Below are 15,975 nucleotides of genomic sequence, written 5' to 3'. Positions count from 1 at the left end.
TGAGCGCAGGGCTTTCTTCTGTGTGTTTGCATTTTAAACATGTCCGATGCAGTTTCTGCCATTATTATTTTTCATAAGGGCTAAGTTTACCAATTGCTACTATCACAGCACCCTACCAACATTGTTAACCCCTTAAGGACAATGGGCGGCCCCTAAACCCATTGAAAACAATGCATTTGTCATTAAGGGGTTAAAGCAGACCTGTCTCATCTACAAGTGGTTCAGGAAGCTTTAACGCTGCTTAATGATATATTTTTACTTTTAGAGCCCATCTTTTATTTTAACATGAATAAAATTTACCAGCAGGCTTCCACATGTTGGTTTACATGCCCTTATGTTAACATGTATTTTTAAAACATGTTCCAATAGTAGAGGGTGTAGCATGTGCTCAGAATGCCAATAGTGGTATTATAAATGATATTTTAATACATATTTTTAGGTAAATAGAAGAAACAACCAAATTAAAGCATTAGATTTGTCTCAATATATTAACTAAAAAGTATAATAACAGATCAACAACTACCTCAACAGGTAGTGTTATGGCTAGTATATATTAGTGATCAATATTTCCATGTTTGGGAATGTTAATATGTTTTACTTTTTTTTTTCTTGGTAGGGACTGCTGAAAACGGAGTCATCATATCAAATATCTAGGAATAAACCAAAGTTCTGCAGGTTTTGTTTTGATAATCATGGCTAGTAAGACTTCAAAGTCACCTGTAGGCCACAGACATCTCCAGGAAAGCTTTGAAGACAAGCATGAGAGGAGGTTGGAATTTCATGAAATCCTGCGGAGTCGCTACAACATCACGTCATGCCGCCAGAACAGTTTCATCCGGGAGCGGGAACAGGAGAGTTTGGGGCCATTCCTACGTCAGCAAGAGTTTTTCAGGAGGAGACAGCTGAATGCTGAATGTGACACGGACATGAAATCTCCTCAAAGATCCCCAAAATACAATAAATATTCCCCTCTGAGAAAAAACTTTGGTAGGAGAGAGCAGATCAAAGACCAAGGATCAGCATCTACCTTTCAGGTAAACATTTATACAACCATTTTAATCAAAATATACATAGAACAGAATTTAATAGCATTTGTTTACAATATGTAAACAAAGATTTTCTTGGTAGCTCATAACCATGAACTGGACCATAACCATTGTGTTTGAAAAGTAAACATCTAGCTTAATAAATAGTGAGGAATGAACTTGAGTAGTCCCTTTGTTGTCCCTTTAACATTTTGTTTGGTCTGCTTTGAAAATGCATGGACAGATTCTGCAGAATCCATCAAATGCATTTGCCTCTTTCCCTGTCCCCATCTCCTAAGCTTGCAAATGTGTTTAGCCTACTGCTTGCTTAAGTACATGCTTGGCTGGTGTGAGAGTTGCAGGAGGTCTAATGAGGCACCATCTCCTAAATTGGAGAACTTTCCTGCCACTTATTGGCTTTTTCAAGCTGCCAACATTGGCACAAATAACTTGACAGGGCAGTGCACTGCAGCTTAGGAGGTAAGTGATTTTGTTACACGACAAAAAACATAAGCTGTTGCAGTTGATATTTCAATTTAACACAAGATTAATTGTGAATTTATTGTGTTCCATTTCACTTCTCCAGTCTCCTTGGCATCACTGGCACTCCAAGACTCATCCACAGAATGCAAACAATATTCAGCTAGATGTTTTGCAGAATAGTTACTCCTGGGGGCCTTTGTGCAACAGAATATGCAAACAGAAAGTATCCACAAGGGAAAGAGGTGAGATGCTAAACATCTGCTATAACGTGCTGAAAATGGTCATTTCTTCTGCAATCCCACACGTTGTGCTGCATCATGGTAAAGCACATACAGTACATGTTATGTGTGTTCTATCAGGGAATAAACTGTATTCACATTCCCTACCTTCCACTTATAAATATATTGCCAGATCATTTTAAGGACAGCACACAGGTAAAATCCCAGCTGCAGAAGGATTTTGACATTCTAAGTAGAGTTCAGAAAAGCACTACTAGAATGGTGAACAGTTTGCAGGATACATATTATCTGGAAAGACTAAGGGATCTCAATGTGTATAGCTAGGATGATGAAAGAGGGAGAAGAGGTGTGCTAAACATATTTAAATACTTACTGATATTTAACAAAGTAAAAAAGGAGAAAAGTTAGAACAAAAGGTTGTAGTCTAAAAAAGAGGATCATAGGTTTAGATGTAATGTAGGAAGCTTTACTTTACTGAGAGGGTAGGAGATAAGAGGAACAACCTCTCAGCAGAAGTAGTAGTATTACAAGTCTAATATAGTGAGGGAATTTAGACATGCTTGGGATGCGCTTATGGTCATCCTAAATCAAAGATGAGACCACGGACTAATTATGGTCAGAGTTTTTACATCAGGAAACAGTAGCAGACTAGATGGGCCTTGTCTTCCTTATGGAAAGCCAAGACTGGGTATTTTTACTTTCAGTCCTCCTTTTATAGTAGATGCCAAGAAGTCACAGCTTTGAGTTTAGGTTTTGTATAGAATGACCTTCTGGTGTAAAGTTTGAAAAGTTGTTTTGTCACCATGGCAGTCTGTACAGACAGCAGGAATATTTTATTGATTGCTATGGTAATGAGACCACATTTCAGTATGAGGGAATATTTCAGTCTCAGAAACAGTTGGTTTGCAAAATAAATATAAGTGGCATGATAAAAAGTTCTGTTCAGAGAGCCATGGAATTCATATGAAACCTCCTAGGAGTCATGGGACAACAGGTTGAGGTCTGAACGAAGTCAAACAATGAAGGAGAGTTAAAGGGGCAGAGAGAGATACATTGTAAGGGACAGAAAGTCACACAAAGAAAAGCAACATATACGCAGAAAGGCGTAATTATTATTATTATTGTTTTATATAGCGCCATCATATTGATAACACTGTATAATGGGTAGACAGGACATAACTAGTAATATAGAGCATAAAATGTGATTTACAGAAAGAACAGGTGAGGAGGGCCCTGCTCAAAGATGCTTACAATCTAGAAGGAGTTAGGGTGTATTAGACAAGAGGTAAGAGTGCCTCTGTTAGGGATAGACCAGCCACACTAGTAAAAGTATTGCAGTAGAGGGACTAGGAAAGGTCAGCTTAAGGAATATGGGATAGATGAGCGTTAACATGTAAGTTCATAGGCGTCTTTAAAAAAGTGGGTCTTGAGGGATTTTTTGAAGGACCCAAGGCAGGGGGAAAGACAGATAGGCCGGGCATTCCAGAGAATAGGGGCAGCCCTTGAGAAATCTTGCAAGGCTGAATGAGAGCTAGAAATCAGAGAAGAGGACAGACGTATTGGATGAGAGAGGAGGCCGGGCAGGAGTGTATTTAGAGATGAGTGAGCGCTATGAGTGGCTTTGAAAGTAAGCTTCAGGATTTTGAAATGAATCCTAAAGCACACAGGCAACCAGGGAAGAGACTGAAAAAGGGTAAAGGTGTTAGTAAAGCGATCGGAGAGAAACATAAGTCTGGCAGCAGCGTTCATGGTGGATTGTAGAGGGGTGAGACGGATAAAAGGGAGTCCAGCTAAGACAATATTACAATAGTCAAGGTGGGAGATAATGAGGGCATGGACAAGAGCCTTGGTGGCATCTTGTGTTAGGAAGGGAAAAATGCGGGCAATGTTTTTAAGATAGAGACAGCATTTTTTTGAGACAGACTGAATGTGGGGGGTGAAAAAGAGCTCCCTCAACACTTCAGGTGCCAAAAAAGGGTTACAGAGATTTGGTTTGAAGTGGGTGGGGGTGTTGTTAAGGGCAGGCGGCAGGGCCATGTTCTTACCTCATTACCTTTCAACACATTAAAGCAGAACACTGTAATATGATGTCATATCGAAATGAACAGCTTTAAAGTGCTGCAAGGAGATAACACAGGAAGTGTGCAAAAACATACTTCCATTACCGGTATTTTTACCGCTCGGTGGACAGGGCAGGAGAAATATTCTGAGTAGCCAGCTTGTGATCCCCACTGCCCACAAATGAATTGAACAACTCATAGGGACTGCCAGGAAATCAGGGCTGTCTTGCAGAAAACAGGACAGATAGGATGTATATTTCTATAAGCCATATTTCTCTCACTTATTCCCTAGTTCGGTCTTACCAACTTGTTACTTGATGTCTCCTGGAGGAAAGAAAAAATCAAGCAAAATAGATTACTTACAATAAGATTTTTAATCTTGTGTTTTCTGATCTACAGACCAGCTTGTTAGGTTATAGATTACACAGATAAAAAGGCTAACTTTCTGGGTTATTTGCTGTATATTGTTGGTTAGTTTCTTTCGTTCTATCACGTCTAGGTCAGACATTTTTCAGATGCATTATTTTTTTGTATAAGAACCTAATTATGCTATTTCCCATGTTTTTTTTAGTAATTACTGTAATAAAAGTTACATTTTAAGCTTACTTACTCTCTCATTAGCCATAATACATTTTCCAAGATGTGATGTGTGCTTAAAAAGATTTCAAGAGATCAAATAAAAATACAGAGATGTGTATTTTCCTTCTGGACACTATAACTAGCTGCTCTTATAGTAATGGACAAATGGGTAATGGTTTACAGAACTCATTATGCATTCTTTGCGTAATGGGTTTGTAACATCAAAGTACTCAGCACGGTTTTCCACTGCAACCAGGAAGAAAACAAGCCAGTATTTGTGTTAAGATATGGTTATTGATATAAAATAACATTGGTTTGGAACAAGTTTCACTTTCAGATGGAGAATTTTTAGAGGCTATATACTATTCCTCTTCATGGCAAACACCTGACCATCACACCGCATTAATACAGAGTGGCCCCCCACACTTTGCAGCTATAACAGCCTGCACTCTTATGAGATCTTGGAGTGTGTCTGTGGGAAGATGTTCCCATTGAGCCAAAAAAGCCTTTGTGAGGTCAGGCACTGATGCTAGAGGAGAAAGCCTGGCTCCCAATCGGCGTTACAGTTCTTCCTAATGATATTCAATGATGTTCAGGTCTCTGTGCAGGCCACAGCTTGTCAAACCATGGTTTTTGGACCTTGCATTTTCCACATGGGCTTGGTCATGCTGAAACAGGAAAGGGCCTTCCCTAAACTGGTGCCACAAAGTTGTATGCATAGAATTGTAAACATTTTCTTTGTAGGGTGTAGCAATAATATTACCCTTCTCTGGAACTAAGAGGTCTAATCCCAACCCTGAAAAACAGCCCCAGACCACTATCCCTCCTCAACCAAACATTACAGTAGGGACAATATGCATTTTGGTAGGTATCGTTCTCCTGGCATCCACCAAATACAGATTTGTCCATCAGACTCCCAGATAGTGAAGCATGGTTCATCATCACAGAGAACACATTTTGCACTGCTCCAGAGTCCAGTGGTGATATGCTTCAGACCACTTCAGCCAACACTTGGCGTTTCGCTCCTGACCCACAGTGCTTGCACCGATGTTGCTTCCCATGGTACCTCTGTTGTGACTGATGCTATTTACATGTTTCAGCACTGAGTCGCCCAGCTCTGTGAGTGTGCATGGTCTGCGGCGGAGCTGTTGTTACTCCACTGCTTACACTTTGCAATAACAGCACTTACAGTTGACTGGGACAGATCTACCAGGGCAGGAATTTCACAAACTGACTTGTTGCAAAGGTGACGATGCCACGTTTAAAGTCACTGAGCTCTACAGTACTACCAAGTCTACTGCCAATGTTTGTCTATGGACATGGCTGCCTATTGTGCTTGATTTTATTCACATGTTAGCAGTGGATGTGGCTGAAACAACTAAACTCAATAATATGGCGTGTCCACATATTTTGGTCATATAGTGTATATTCATATATATATTTGCCTCTCTATATATATACTTATATATGAGCGCAACTGCATTGCATAGAGGTGTTCAAATTGAAATACTTACAAAAACATTTCTAAAGGCAACAGGCTGTGCTATCTTGAGCAAACTTATTTTTGCGAGCAGCGAGTTTGACTGTAGAAAAGAGACGTTAATCCCATCTAGTCATCTGCATGTTTCTTTTTCATACTAGCTGTAAGAACCTTGAATCTTTTGATTTTATGGATATTAAAAATAACTTAACAAGAATTTATATCTTAACAGGTGATCAGACAGAAGGGGACACTTCAAAATATTGCATTAAAAAGGAAACAAGTCAGCAAACTGAGTAAGCACTGTTTTTTAATTGCACCCCCTGAACAGGCACATTTCCATGTATATGGGGTGGCATGAAAATATTAAAAAAGGCAATTAGCCATCTAATCTCAAACCTTTTTTGTTATTGTATTCATGTATATGTTTGCATGGTATTCTGCAGACACATTTCATTGACCATTTTTATGCCCAACTTAAGCATTTTTAAATATTGTTTTGCTGACAGCCTCTGATATCACAGATAATCAATTCTAAGACATATACATCTGGACAACACTGTAGACATCAGAAGATTTTACATTAATCAATACAGCAATGAAAATTCCATATGTGCATTTTAGGACCTTATATCAAAATAAACCTCCATTTATTGATTTATATAGTCCTCTATAACTAATTATCCTGGAATTGCCCCAAAAAGTTTTGTTTGCTTTATAGATCAAAATGTGCTAGGCATAGGGTCCATTCTGCCGTCAGCAAGCCTGGGAGCTTAGTTATTAGTTAGCTTGTGCAGAATGGATGTTATTTTTTCTTTAAACAAACTCTTTAATAATATCGTACATCACCTGGAAATGTCAAATTTTCTAATATATGTTTTAGCTAAAAGTACGAAATAGGTGCAAACCTACATAGTAAGTACTCAATAAACAGCCAATACAAGCCTAAAGATGAAGCCACTTTCAGCAGGTAATGTGATTTGTGACATTTCAGTATATAGCCCATGATGGAACCAGCCAAAAACTACTGTACCGTTAAAAAAGATACAGTATTCTCTATTGAATTACTTAAATGTCATCAGAAGGTTCCCAGATTGGATTAATTGACTAGAAGAAATGTTAGGTTGGTGTTTTTTACTATGACCTGTACCCATGATGTATTAGCAAAATTATATTATGAAATTTACATATTGACAAAAATGAACCCAATGAATATGTATATCCACTTGTTTTGCAGTTGTTCTGCAACAGTTTTGAATGGGGTAAGTACTCTGTATTTTATTTTGTGATTATGATGTATTGTTATTTATTAGTGTATATTATAAACTTGGCAGAACCTTTTTTGGGTTACTGCATTACTTTGTTTGTATTACTCCTTATTACTCTATTGTCCCGATCATAAAATGCACTTTTTTCTGTAAAATCTTTCAGTTAATTGGGTTTAGATATTCAGGATGACAAGTGGTGTGTTTTTACCTCTCCTCTGCTCTGTGTTCCCGCACAGTGCAAACAGACTGAGCCCAATGAAATGGAGCACTTCCAGTAGCACAGTCCGATGGTAATGCGGTCCCACGGCAAACTGATAAATTTAGTTGTGCCCTGTTCTCTAGCTAAAGCTTAGGTAAGGGGATTGGAGCCTCATATCTTAAATAAAATAATAATTAAAAAAAAACACACACCACAATCCATGTTTTTAAAAAGGCAAGCTCTGATCATAAAGGGCTTGCCTTTCTATGTGACCCCCAACCTTGAAGCCCTTTTAAGGTTCTCACATATACTTCATAATGGATTCTTAGTTGGAGGGTACATCATGAATTGAGAGGGGACTTTAAAGAGTCTATAAAATATTGTATTATAGTCCCATACTTTATAGCCTAATTCTTCGTACACTCTCTAACTAAGGGCACCTTAAAATCATGTATTGTAGTCCCATATTTTCGATACCAAAAATGTTGAAAATACATTTGTTCCTGTTAATTAAATAAAATACTGTTTTACCCTTCTACTAATATATATATATATTCTTTATAATCAGGACAATACCGTAATTATCATTTACTAGGGGGTTAAACTTTAGTGCTGGCCTATTAATGGTATAATGTGATAGAACTGAGTCTTAAAAGTTGAATTATCTGAGAATGTGTTATCAGGTAAGACTAGGTCTTTTGAGTCCTATCATGGAGTCCCAACTTGACTTAATTAGAACTCTGGACCAAGAAAAATGTAGTCAATAAGTAAGCTAAACCCCAGGTATTAAAACCCGAGACCCTCCTCCTGTAAGGTGTGTGATTGATACCATAACCATACAAAACTCAACACGTGTAAACACTGCATTCTATTCACCATCACCGTGAAGGTGATTTATGTACTTAGAATGCAAGGTCATAAAAGTCCCTGTTGGTGTTTTGGTCAGGTGTCCTAATACTTTGCTCTAGGCCTGACCCAGGGCAGCGCCCCCCTCCAGGGCCGCCTTCCTCACTGTAGGGTGCCAGAATATGACATCATCTGTCCCCCAATTTAGCAGTGGTGGCACTGCCGCCCCTTGGACCTGCCACCCTAAGCCAGAATACATTGCTGCCTTGGCCTTTTTATCCACAGTGAATTTCTGCTATAATCTGAAAAACTGGAAAACTTCCTCATCCACACAAAACTAGTAGTTTTGGAAGTGGCATGTTGTGTCATTGGGTCATAGCTTCTATAAGAGATTACCATGTAAGACTGATGAGTTCTATTCATTTAGTACCACTGGACTGTGTTCCATCAAGATTGGGCTATAGCTTAGAGGGTGATGAATTGCGTGCTTTGGACACTATTAAAATTGTACATTTAGCCATATCCTTCATTTTCTATGAGGAATATATCCAAAACAATTATACACAATGATAAAAGAAGAGAAGATTATTGTAGGGCATATACAGTTTCTTAAATAATCACTCCAGAGAATGAAGGGTGTTTGAGGAGAGATGACATGCATTTAAGGGTGAGTTGTAAAACTATGAATGGATTGAGGAAATAAGGTTTTGTATCAGGAAAGCCATAGAGTAGGTTGCTAAAGTATTACAACAGGGAAGTCAGTGCTTGCTTAAGATGTTATAATGAATGCCACGGCGTTGAATAGGAACAAAGTGCCATATGTGGGAATATGATGTAAAACAAAAAAATAACTCAAAGCTGTGACAGTTCAAATGCCACAATTTGCAACAGTGCTCAAAAATATATTCCATCTCCATTTGAGAGAATGAAACAGAACAAACAACTACCGCAGAACCAAGTGCCTTATTTTTAACTTGGTTTTACAGGAATTGATGGAGCTTTCAGAATACCTTACGGTAAGATATTCACTATACAATTAATTACATTGTAAATTTGTGTAAATGATGGTAGACAAGCAACCATCCAACAACCTCCATGCTCTACCTGCTTCCACAGAGCAGCTAGTGAGACTCTCCATGGACCACCAAGAAACTGGTTTTACACAGCAGCCCCACAACCACAAAAATTGGTCATAAAATAGAAGAGTGGTTGTTATAATGCTGTAATATTTGAGTGTTATTTCAGAATATACCCAGGTATTCTTCATTTTACAGTAATAATAATAATTATTATTCATGTTTCAATGTGTTCAGTAAATTAGAAATTCATAATAGATATTAACAGGGTCCAAATTTGCGGAGATTTTTCCCTTCAAAAACCTAACCAAGGCCTTATAAGTGACTGATAATTTGAGGCTCGGAGAGTGGCAGCTGGGTGACAGACACAACCCGTGAATCTGAGGAAATAGTAGAATTCAGAGAATGAAACAACTGTTGCAATACAGAGTTCCAGATAGCCCTGACATGGCCATAGTCTCACATTTTGCCATCCCAGCCTTACACATGAAGCAATCTGCCTGCAGTTGCTCTAGCTGGCTTAACATGACATCAAGTGAAGACTTTATATGTACGATTTTGTGAGGTTTAGTTAACGTCATGATGTCACAACTGTAGGAGAGCATTTCCATGTGTGGATAATCTGGCAATGAAGAGGGATATAACATAGACTTCATAGCAATGGATTTCAACGTGCGGTACTTTGGAAACATCTCGATATGAAAGCAGCTGAAGTAAATTGCATTGTGTTACATAGTTTAGCTTCAACTAAACTTCTTAAAGACTTGAACCCACAGAGATCTACCTAAGTAGCAGACGCTTCACAGAGCTTTAATGTTCATACTTCACCTTTTAAGTTCATATGAAAGTGTATATATATATATATATATGTCCCAGGATGAGGTTACGTGTTTCAAATACTTTCTGCCCTGTGACTACTTGACTACTAATAAAGGTGGAAGTGTAAATCAACAATGCCGGCAGTGTGTAACTACAAAAGAAAAAAAAATGAGAACAGATTCCGGTTACGGTGCCTTACATCATAGGTCTGTTTCTCAATCATTGTATTGAATGGCCTTTTGTCATATTTCAAACTCATTTGTGGTCTCTGTGTCTCTTTGTGCAGGAAGCTCTACAGAGGGAGCGGAAACTAAAAAAGAAACTAGCTGTCTTGCAAGAGCTTTTAAATTTACTCGTACAAGCATCGGAGAAGTCATGGAAGGTACTTATAATGACATATAGGAGCGTATACATTATCTAGTGCTGTTCTGGGGCATTAACCTGATAGGGGCTGAGTCGAGTGGTTCTGCAGAGTGTTTCACATAGAAACATTTTGTAAAGCATGGAGAGACTGGGGCATAATATACTTACATTAAACAGACATACATGTAAAATAAAAAATGAAGGTGATGTTCCAACTCCTTGTTTGAACCCTTCAAAGAAAATAAATTATTTACCCATGTCAGGCACATGTGACAGAAGGGCAATCATTGGAAAATTAAATGGTTCTTAAAATATTTATATTATTTTTAAAATTAATTTAAAAAAATGGCGTATTTAATTGGGTACACTTACTAAGAAGACAAAAACCGTCAATTTGAAGTAATCATAAAACAACTGTGGTCTGCTTCCTCTGTAAAGAGTATGCGAGGCCTATAACAGGAAAAAATGAGCTTGCAGCTACAGCAAACAGGAAGCTCATGAAAACCCTTATATTAGTTTCAGTTGGAAGATATATTTGGATACAAAACACACTGAGCTCTGGCAGAAGTAATAATAATATAGATAACATGCCATAATACGTTATTTCTGTTAAACGATAGGGTTTGTGAAAGTTACGTGCCTGTTCACTTTTTTCCTTTCGCACTGGTGGCTACAGTTTTGTTAACGTATGGTAGGTAGCGTTAAATAAAAAAAAAACCCTGAACAATCCGATTCTCTAAAATATATTGAAAAATAAAATTGAAACTGTACTATAAATGTACAGTAGTGTATAGCTCCCCACACAGAGGATAATTTCCTATTGCGTATATAATTTATAAAATATGTTCCCATGACCTTATACTTGACACCCATGTGCTAGATAAGCCAGGTTAATGAAGCTGAAGTTGATGAAGTGGCACCTTCTTTTAAACGAAGGTTTGGTCAATATTGTAATTGATACATTTATGGCGGTTCTTGATGACGTGATTTTGTCATTGAAGTTTCAAAAACAGTCATTCTAATTTTTGTCTGTATCTTACAGGTTCAACTGAATGATGACAAACTCAAATGTAAAATTTCCAACCTAGAAAATCAGCTGTTTTTGTATTCTAAGGTAGGAATGAATTAATGTGTGTTTCCAATAAAAGCTTGATAGAAATGGGTATATTGGTAGGGCAATCACATGGAAAAATGGCCTCTATTACACTAAACATACCACATTAATACATATTGGATAGTGGTAGTACTAAAGAAATGACTGGTGAGTATACATCTTATCTAAGCTTCCCCTGATGTTGGAGGGGGCAGGAAATAGCAGTTTTATACCATCATAATCAGGTCTGTTTAATAAGTCGTTTTTTCCCTTTTCCTCAGTACATAATAAATACCGTATATTCCGGCGTATAAGACGACTGGGCGTATAAGACGACCCCCAACTTTTACAGTCCAAATATAGAGTTTGGACTATACTCGCCGTATAAGACTACCCCTCTACCCAGCGTACAACAACCAGCCAATCACGGCAAGCAATGTACCTTACCGGTGATTTGCTGGTTGATTTGCTGACATATACATACATGCACTGCCCTTACACACACACACACACACACACACACACACACACACACACACACACACACACACACACACACACACATACATATATAATATATATATCTATATATATATATACACATATGCCTGTCCATACATACACATTTATACACTGCCCTCACCACACACATGTATATGTATATGTATATATGTGTATATATATATATATATATATATATATACACACCAGTGTGTGTGTGTGTGTGTGTGTATATATATATATATGTAACATAGTTCATAAGGATGAAAAAAGACCAAAGTCCATCAAGTTCAACCTATATACATATTGTGTCCCTACCGTGTTGATCCAGAGGAAGGCAAAAAACCCTTATGAAGCAGATGCCAATTGCCCCATACCAGGGGGAAAATTCCTTCCCGACTCCAAATATGGCAATCAGAATAAATCCCTGGATCAACGTTCTGTCCCTATTAATCTACTATCCATAACTTGTGATATTATTGCTTTCAAGAAACACGTCCAGGCTCCTTTTAAACTCTTTTATTGAGTTTACCATTACCACTTCCTCTGGCAGAGAGTTCCATAGTCTCACCGCTCTTACTGTAAAGAACCCCCGTCTGTGCTGGTGTAGAAACCTTCTTTCCTCCAGCCGTAGAGGATGTCCCCTTGTTATAGATACAGTCCTGGGTATAAATAGGTCCTGGGAGTGATCTCTGTACTGCCCCCTTATATATTTATACATAGTTATTAAGTCCCCCCTAAGCCGTCTTTTCTCCAAACTAAATAACCCTAATTCTGATAATCTTTCTGTGTACTGCAGTCCTTCCATTCCCCTTATTACTCTGGTTGCCCGTCTTTGAACCCTCTCCAGTTCCACTATATCTTTCTTGTACACTGGTGCCCAGTACTGTACACAGTATTCCATGTGTGGTCTGACTAGTGACTTGTACAATGGTAGAATTATTTCCTTGTCATGGGCATCCATGCCCCTTTTGATGCACCCCATGATTTTATTTGCCTTAGCAGCAGCTGCCCGACACTGGTCGCTACAGGTAAATTTACTGTTAACCAAGACTCCTAAGTCCTTTTCCATGTCAGTCGTCCCCAGTGTTTTCCCATTTAATACATATTCCCAGCCTGGATTTTTCTTCCCCATGTGCATAACCTTACATTTATCCGTGTTGAACCTCATCTGCCACATCCCAGCCCAAGCCTCCAACCTATGCAGATCCATTTGTAATCGTGCACTGTCCTCTATTGTGTTAACCACGCTACAGAGCTTAGTATCGTCTGCAAAGATTGATACTTTACTATACAATCCCTCTACAAGGTCATTAATAAATATATTAAAAAGAATAGGACCCAAAACTGACCCCTGTGGTACCCCACTAGTAACAGTCACCCACTCAGAGTATGTACCATTAATAACCACCCTCTGTTTCCTATCACTGAGCCAGTTACTTACCCACATACACACATTCTCCCCCAGCCCAAGCATTCTCATTTTATGTACCAGCCTTTTATGTGGCACCGTATCAAATGCTTTGGAAAAATCAAGATATACGACATCCAGCGATTCTCCCCGATCCAGTCTTGAGCTCACCTCCTCATGTGTGTATATATATATATGTGTATATATATATATATATATATATATATATATATATTTCTCCCCCCTTTGTCCCTTTCTCCCCATCTCTTACCTTATCTTCTGTCTTCTTTTTCCATCCAATTGTGGGAGCCCGAGGTCTGGCACTTCAGACCTCGGCTTCCCTGCTCTCTAATCACTACGCGCCGGCTATTGATGCCGGGCGCCGGGACATGACGTCATCCCTGCGCTCGGCATCAATAGCCGGCGCCTAGTGATTAGAGAGCAGGGAAGCCGAGGTCTCAAGTGCCAGACCTCGGGCTTCCCTGCTCCCTCATCACTACGCGCCGGCAATTGATGCCGGGCGCCGGGACATGACGGCATCCCTGCGCTCGGCATCAATAGCCGGCGCGTAGTGATTAGAGAGATTGGTGGCTTCGTGGGAACCTCCGGCTTGGTAAGTACCCGGCGTATAAGACGACCCCCCACTTTTAAGAAGATTTTTTGGGGTTAAAAAGTCGTCTTATACGCCGGAATATATGGTAGTATAAACAATTAAAAGGTGGTAGGGAGTAACATGAGATGGGAACAGTGGAAAACAAGACTAAAATTTGGGCAAAAGGGAAAGGGCCATTTGTTGATGCGTACTACATAGTGATTCCAATGGGCTTTGTTGGCTTGTGGGACCGATCATGATATAAATGTTGGGGGAAGAGGAGACAAGGTAAATGAAACCAAATAAATTTAAAACCATGAAACTAGGGCAGAATAGAAGAGACCGGAGGATTGAATCTTATCTGAATACATCATATAGTTATGCGTACAAAAAGGTATAAGACTAACTCAACTTAATAGTCCTACGAGTCTTAGAAGAGTCTTAAATTATAACTCACTTATGCCATGACTTATTACAGAGGAAAAATCTCCATCAGCATATCAGCCTGTTACACCCAAAGGCAGCTAAAATCCAAGAACAGACTCTAAGGTTACTGCCCATTCTTGATTCAGCTAATCTAATATCTCTTCGAACTTGGTTAGCATAGTTAAAAGAAATCATTCAAAGCAAGTATACAAACAGTTTTGACACATTCATGCACACACTTCAGGTTTTAAACATTCCAAGAAACTATGAGCTTTGCTCTTGGGAGAGCAGGACAACTATTAGTCTGAAGCTAGCCATTATACATTTTGAATTATGGTCACTGCTGTATTACCTGTACAACTAAAATAGTTCTTTTAACATATCATGTCTGCTTTACTGAACATGACATGATTTTTTTAAATTTACAACAGAACATCCCAAGGACACATGTAAAAAAAATATTGCTCGAGATGGAGGACCAGAAATGCACATATGAAGAGAAGGCCAAGGAATCACTTCAGAAGTTAGCTGAAGAAAAAATGGAAGCTGATAAAGACCTCCAGAACACCAAGGTATGTTGTAGATGAAAATCAATAATTTTCAATTTAAATCATAAGGAAGAAATTGAATTATTAAAACTAGGTTAGTTTAAGTTTAAGTGTGAACAAATGTTGAAACAATGAACACATATCTATAGGGTTTTTTTAATCTGGGTCTGTCCATTAAGAAATGTTTTTTTTGTATGGACATTTTCATATGATGTAAGTATGTTGCAGGGTCTAGTAGAATGGTGCCCAGCATCTGCTTTAGGACATCTGCCCGAGCACCATATCATCCAGGGGGAAAATTACGAGATATGTAAAAAAAGAGCCAGTACCTGCATTGCAATGCCAGCACTTGTCTAAAATACACAACGACATGCATTATAAAACCTTAGGATTCCTATATTATGTCAAGTCGTATCAATCGCATGGGGTTTCTTTGTAATTTTGTTTCACAAACAAGGAACTGTCGTCCTCAGGGGCAAATGTAGAAGTCCACATAATAGTGATAGGCGCTATATTAAACAATAAATAATAATAAGATGTGGCAGGCATGTTTCCAACTTGCACAGTACCATGAAGCTGGTCTTAACCTGGAACAGGATATTCCTGTCTGGTAAACTATTTAAAAAATGACAAAGTTGGAGGTAAGGCAAATTATCTATTGGTTGTATCTGCTTTGTCAGGAGCAGGCTATCAGGAGGTTGCAGGTTGCCCCCTTGAGGTAAAGCATCCATTCGGCTGAGCATATGTGAAAAAGATGAGTAGTGACAGATCTAAATCAGTGAGGTGCAACATTGGGGAAGGATAGGTAGATAGTTGGTGTCTAGGAAGAATAGTATGGTGTTATGTATTGGGTATATGCTATTAACCCCTTAAGGACAATGGGCGGTCCCTAAACCCATTGAAAACAATGCATTTTGTTTGTTAATAAAAGCTATGATTGAAAAAAAATATTTTGTTTTTATTTCCT

General features: G+C 38.6%; 1 protein-coding gene across 3 annotated transcripts in view; it reads left to right on the top strand.

Moving 5' to 3' along the window:
* Positions 1–15,975, top strand: part of TRAF3IP3 (TRAF3 interacting protein 3) — a 32,497-nt gene that overhangs the window by 4,317 nt on the left and 12,205 nt on the right. For all 3 annotated transcript variants that reach the window (XM_053457589.1, XM_053457590.1, XM_053457588.1), the window contains exons 2-9: positions 617–1,034; positions 1,612–1,750; positions 6,099–6,162; positions 7,104–7,128; positions 9,166–9,195; positions 10,361–10,456; positions 11,480–11,551; positions 14,892–15,032. In XM_053457589.1, the coding sequence (XP_053313564.1) occupies positions 693–1,034; positions 1,612–1,750; positions 6,099–6,162; positions 7,104–7,128; positions 9,166–9,195; positions 10,361–10,456; positions 11,480–11,551; positions 14,892–15,032 (909 nt within the window). In that variant the 5' untranslated portion in view covers positions 617–692. The remainder of the gene's footprint in view (positions 1–616; positions 1,035–1,611; positions 1,751–6,098; positions 6,163–7,103; positions 7,129–9,165; positions 9,196–10,360; positions 10,457–11,479; positions 11,552–14,891; positions 15,033–15,975) is intronic.

The sequence above is a fragment of the Spea bombifrons genome, chromosome 2 (assembly GCF_027358695.1).
Source record: "Spea bombifrons isolate aSpeBom1 chromosome 2, aSpeBom1.2.pri, whole genome shotgun sequence".
NCBI classification, from domain to species: domain Eukaryota; kingdom Metazoa; phylum Chordata; class Amphibia; order Anura; family Pelobatidae; genus Spea; species Spea bombifrons.
The sequence above is the reverse complement of the archived record's forward strand: the minus strand, read 5'-3'. Positions and strand labels throughout refer to the sequence as shown.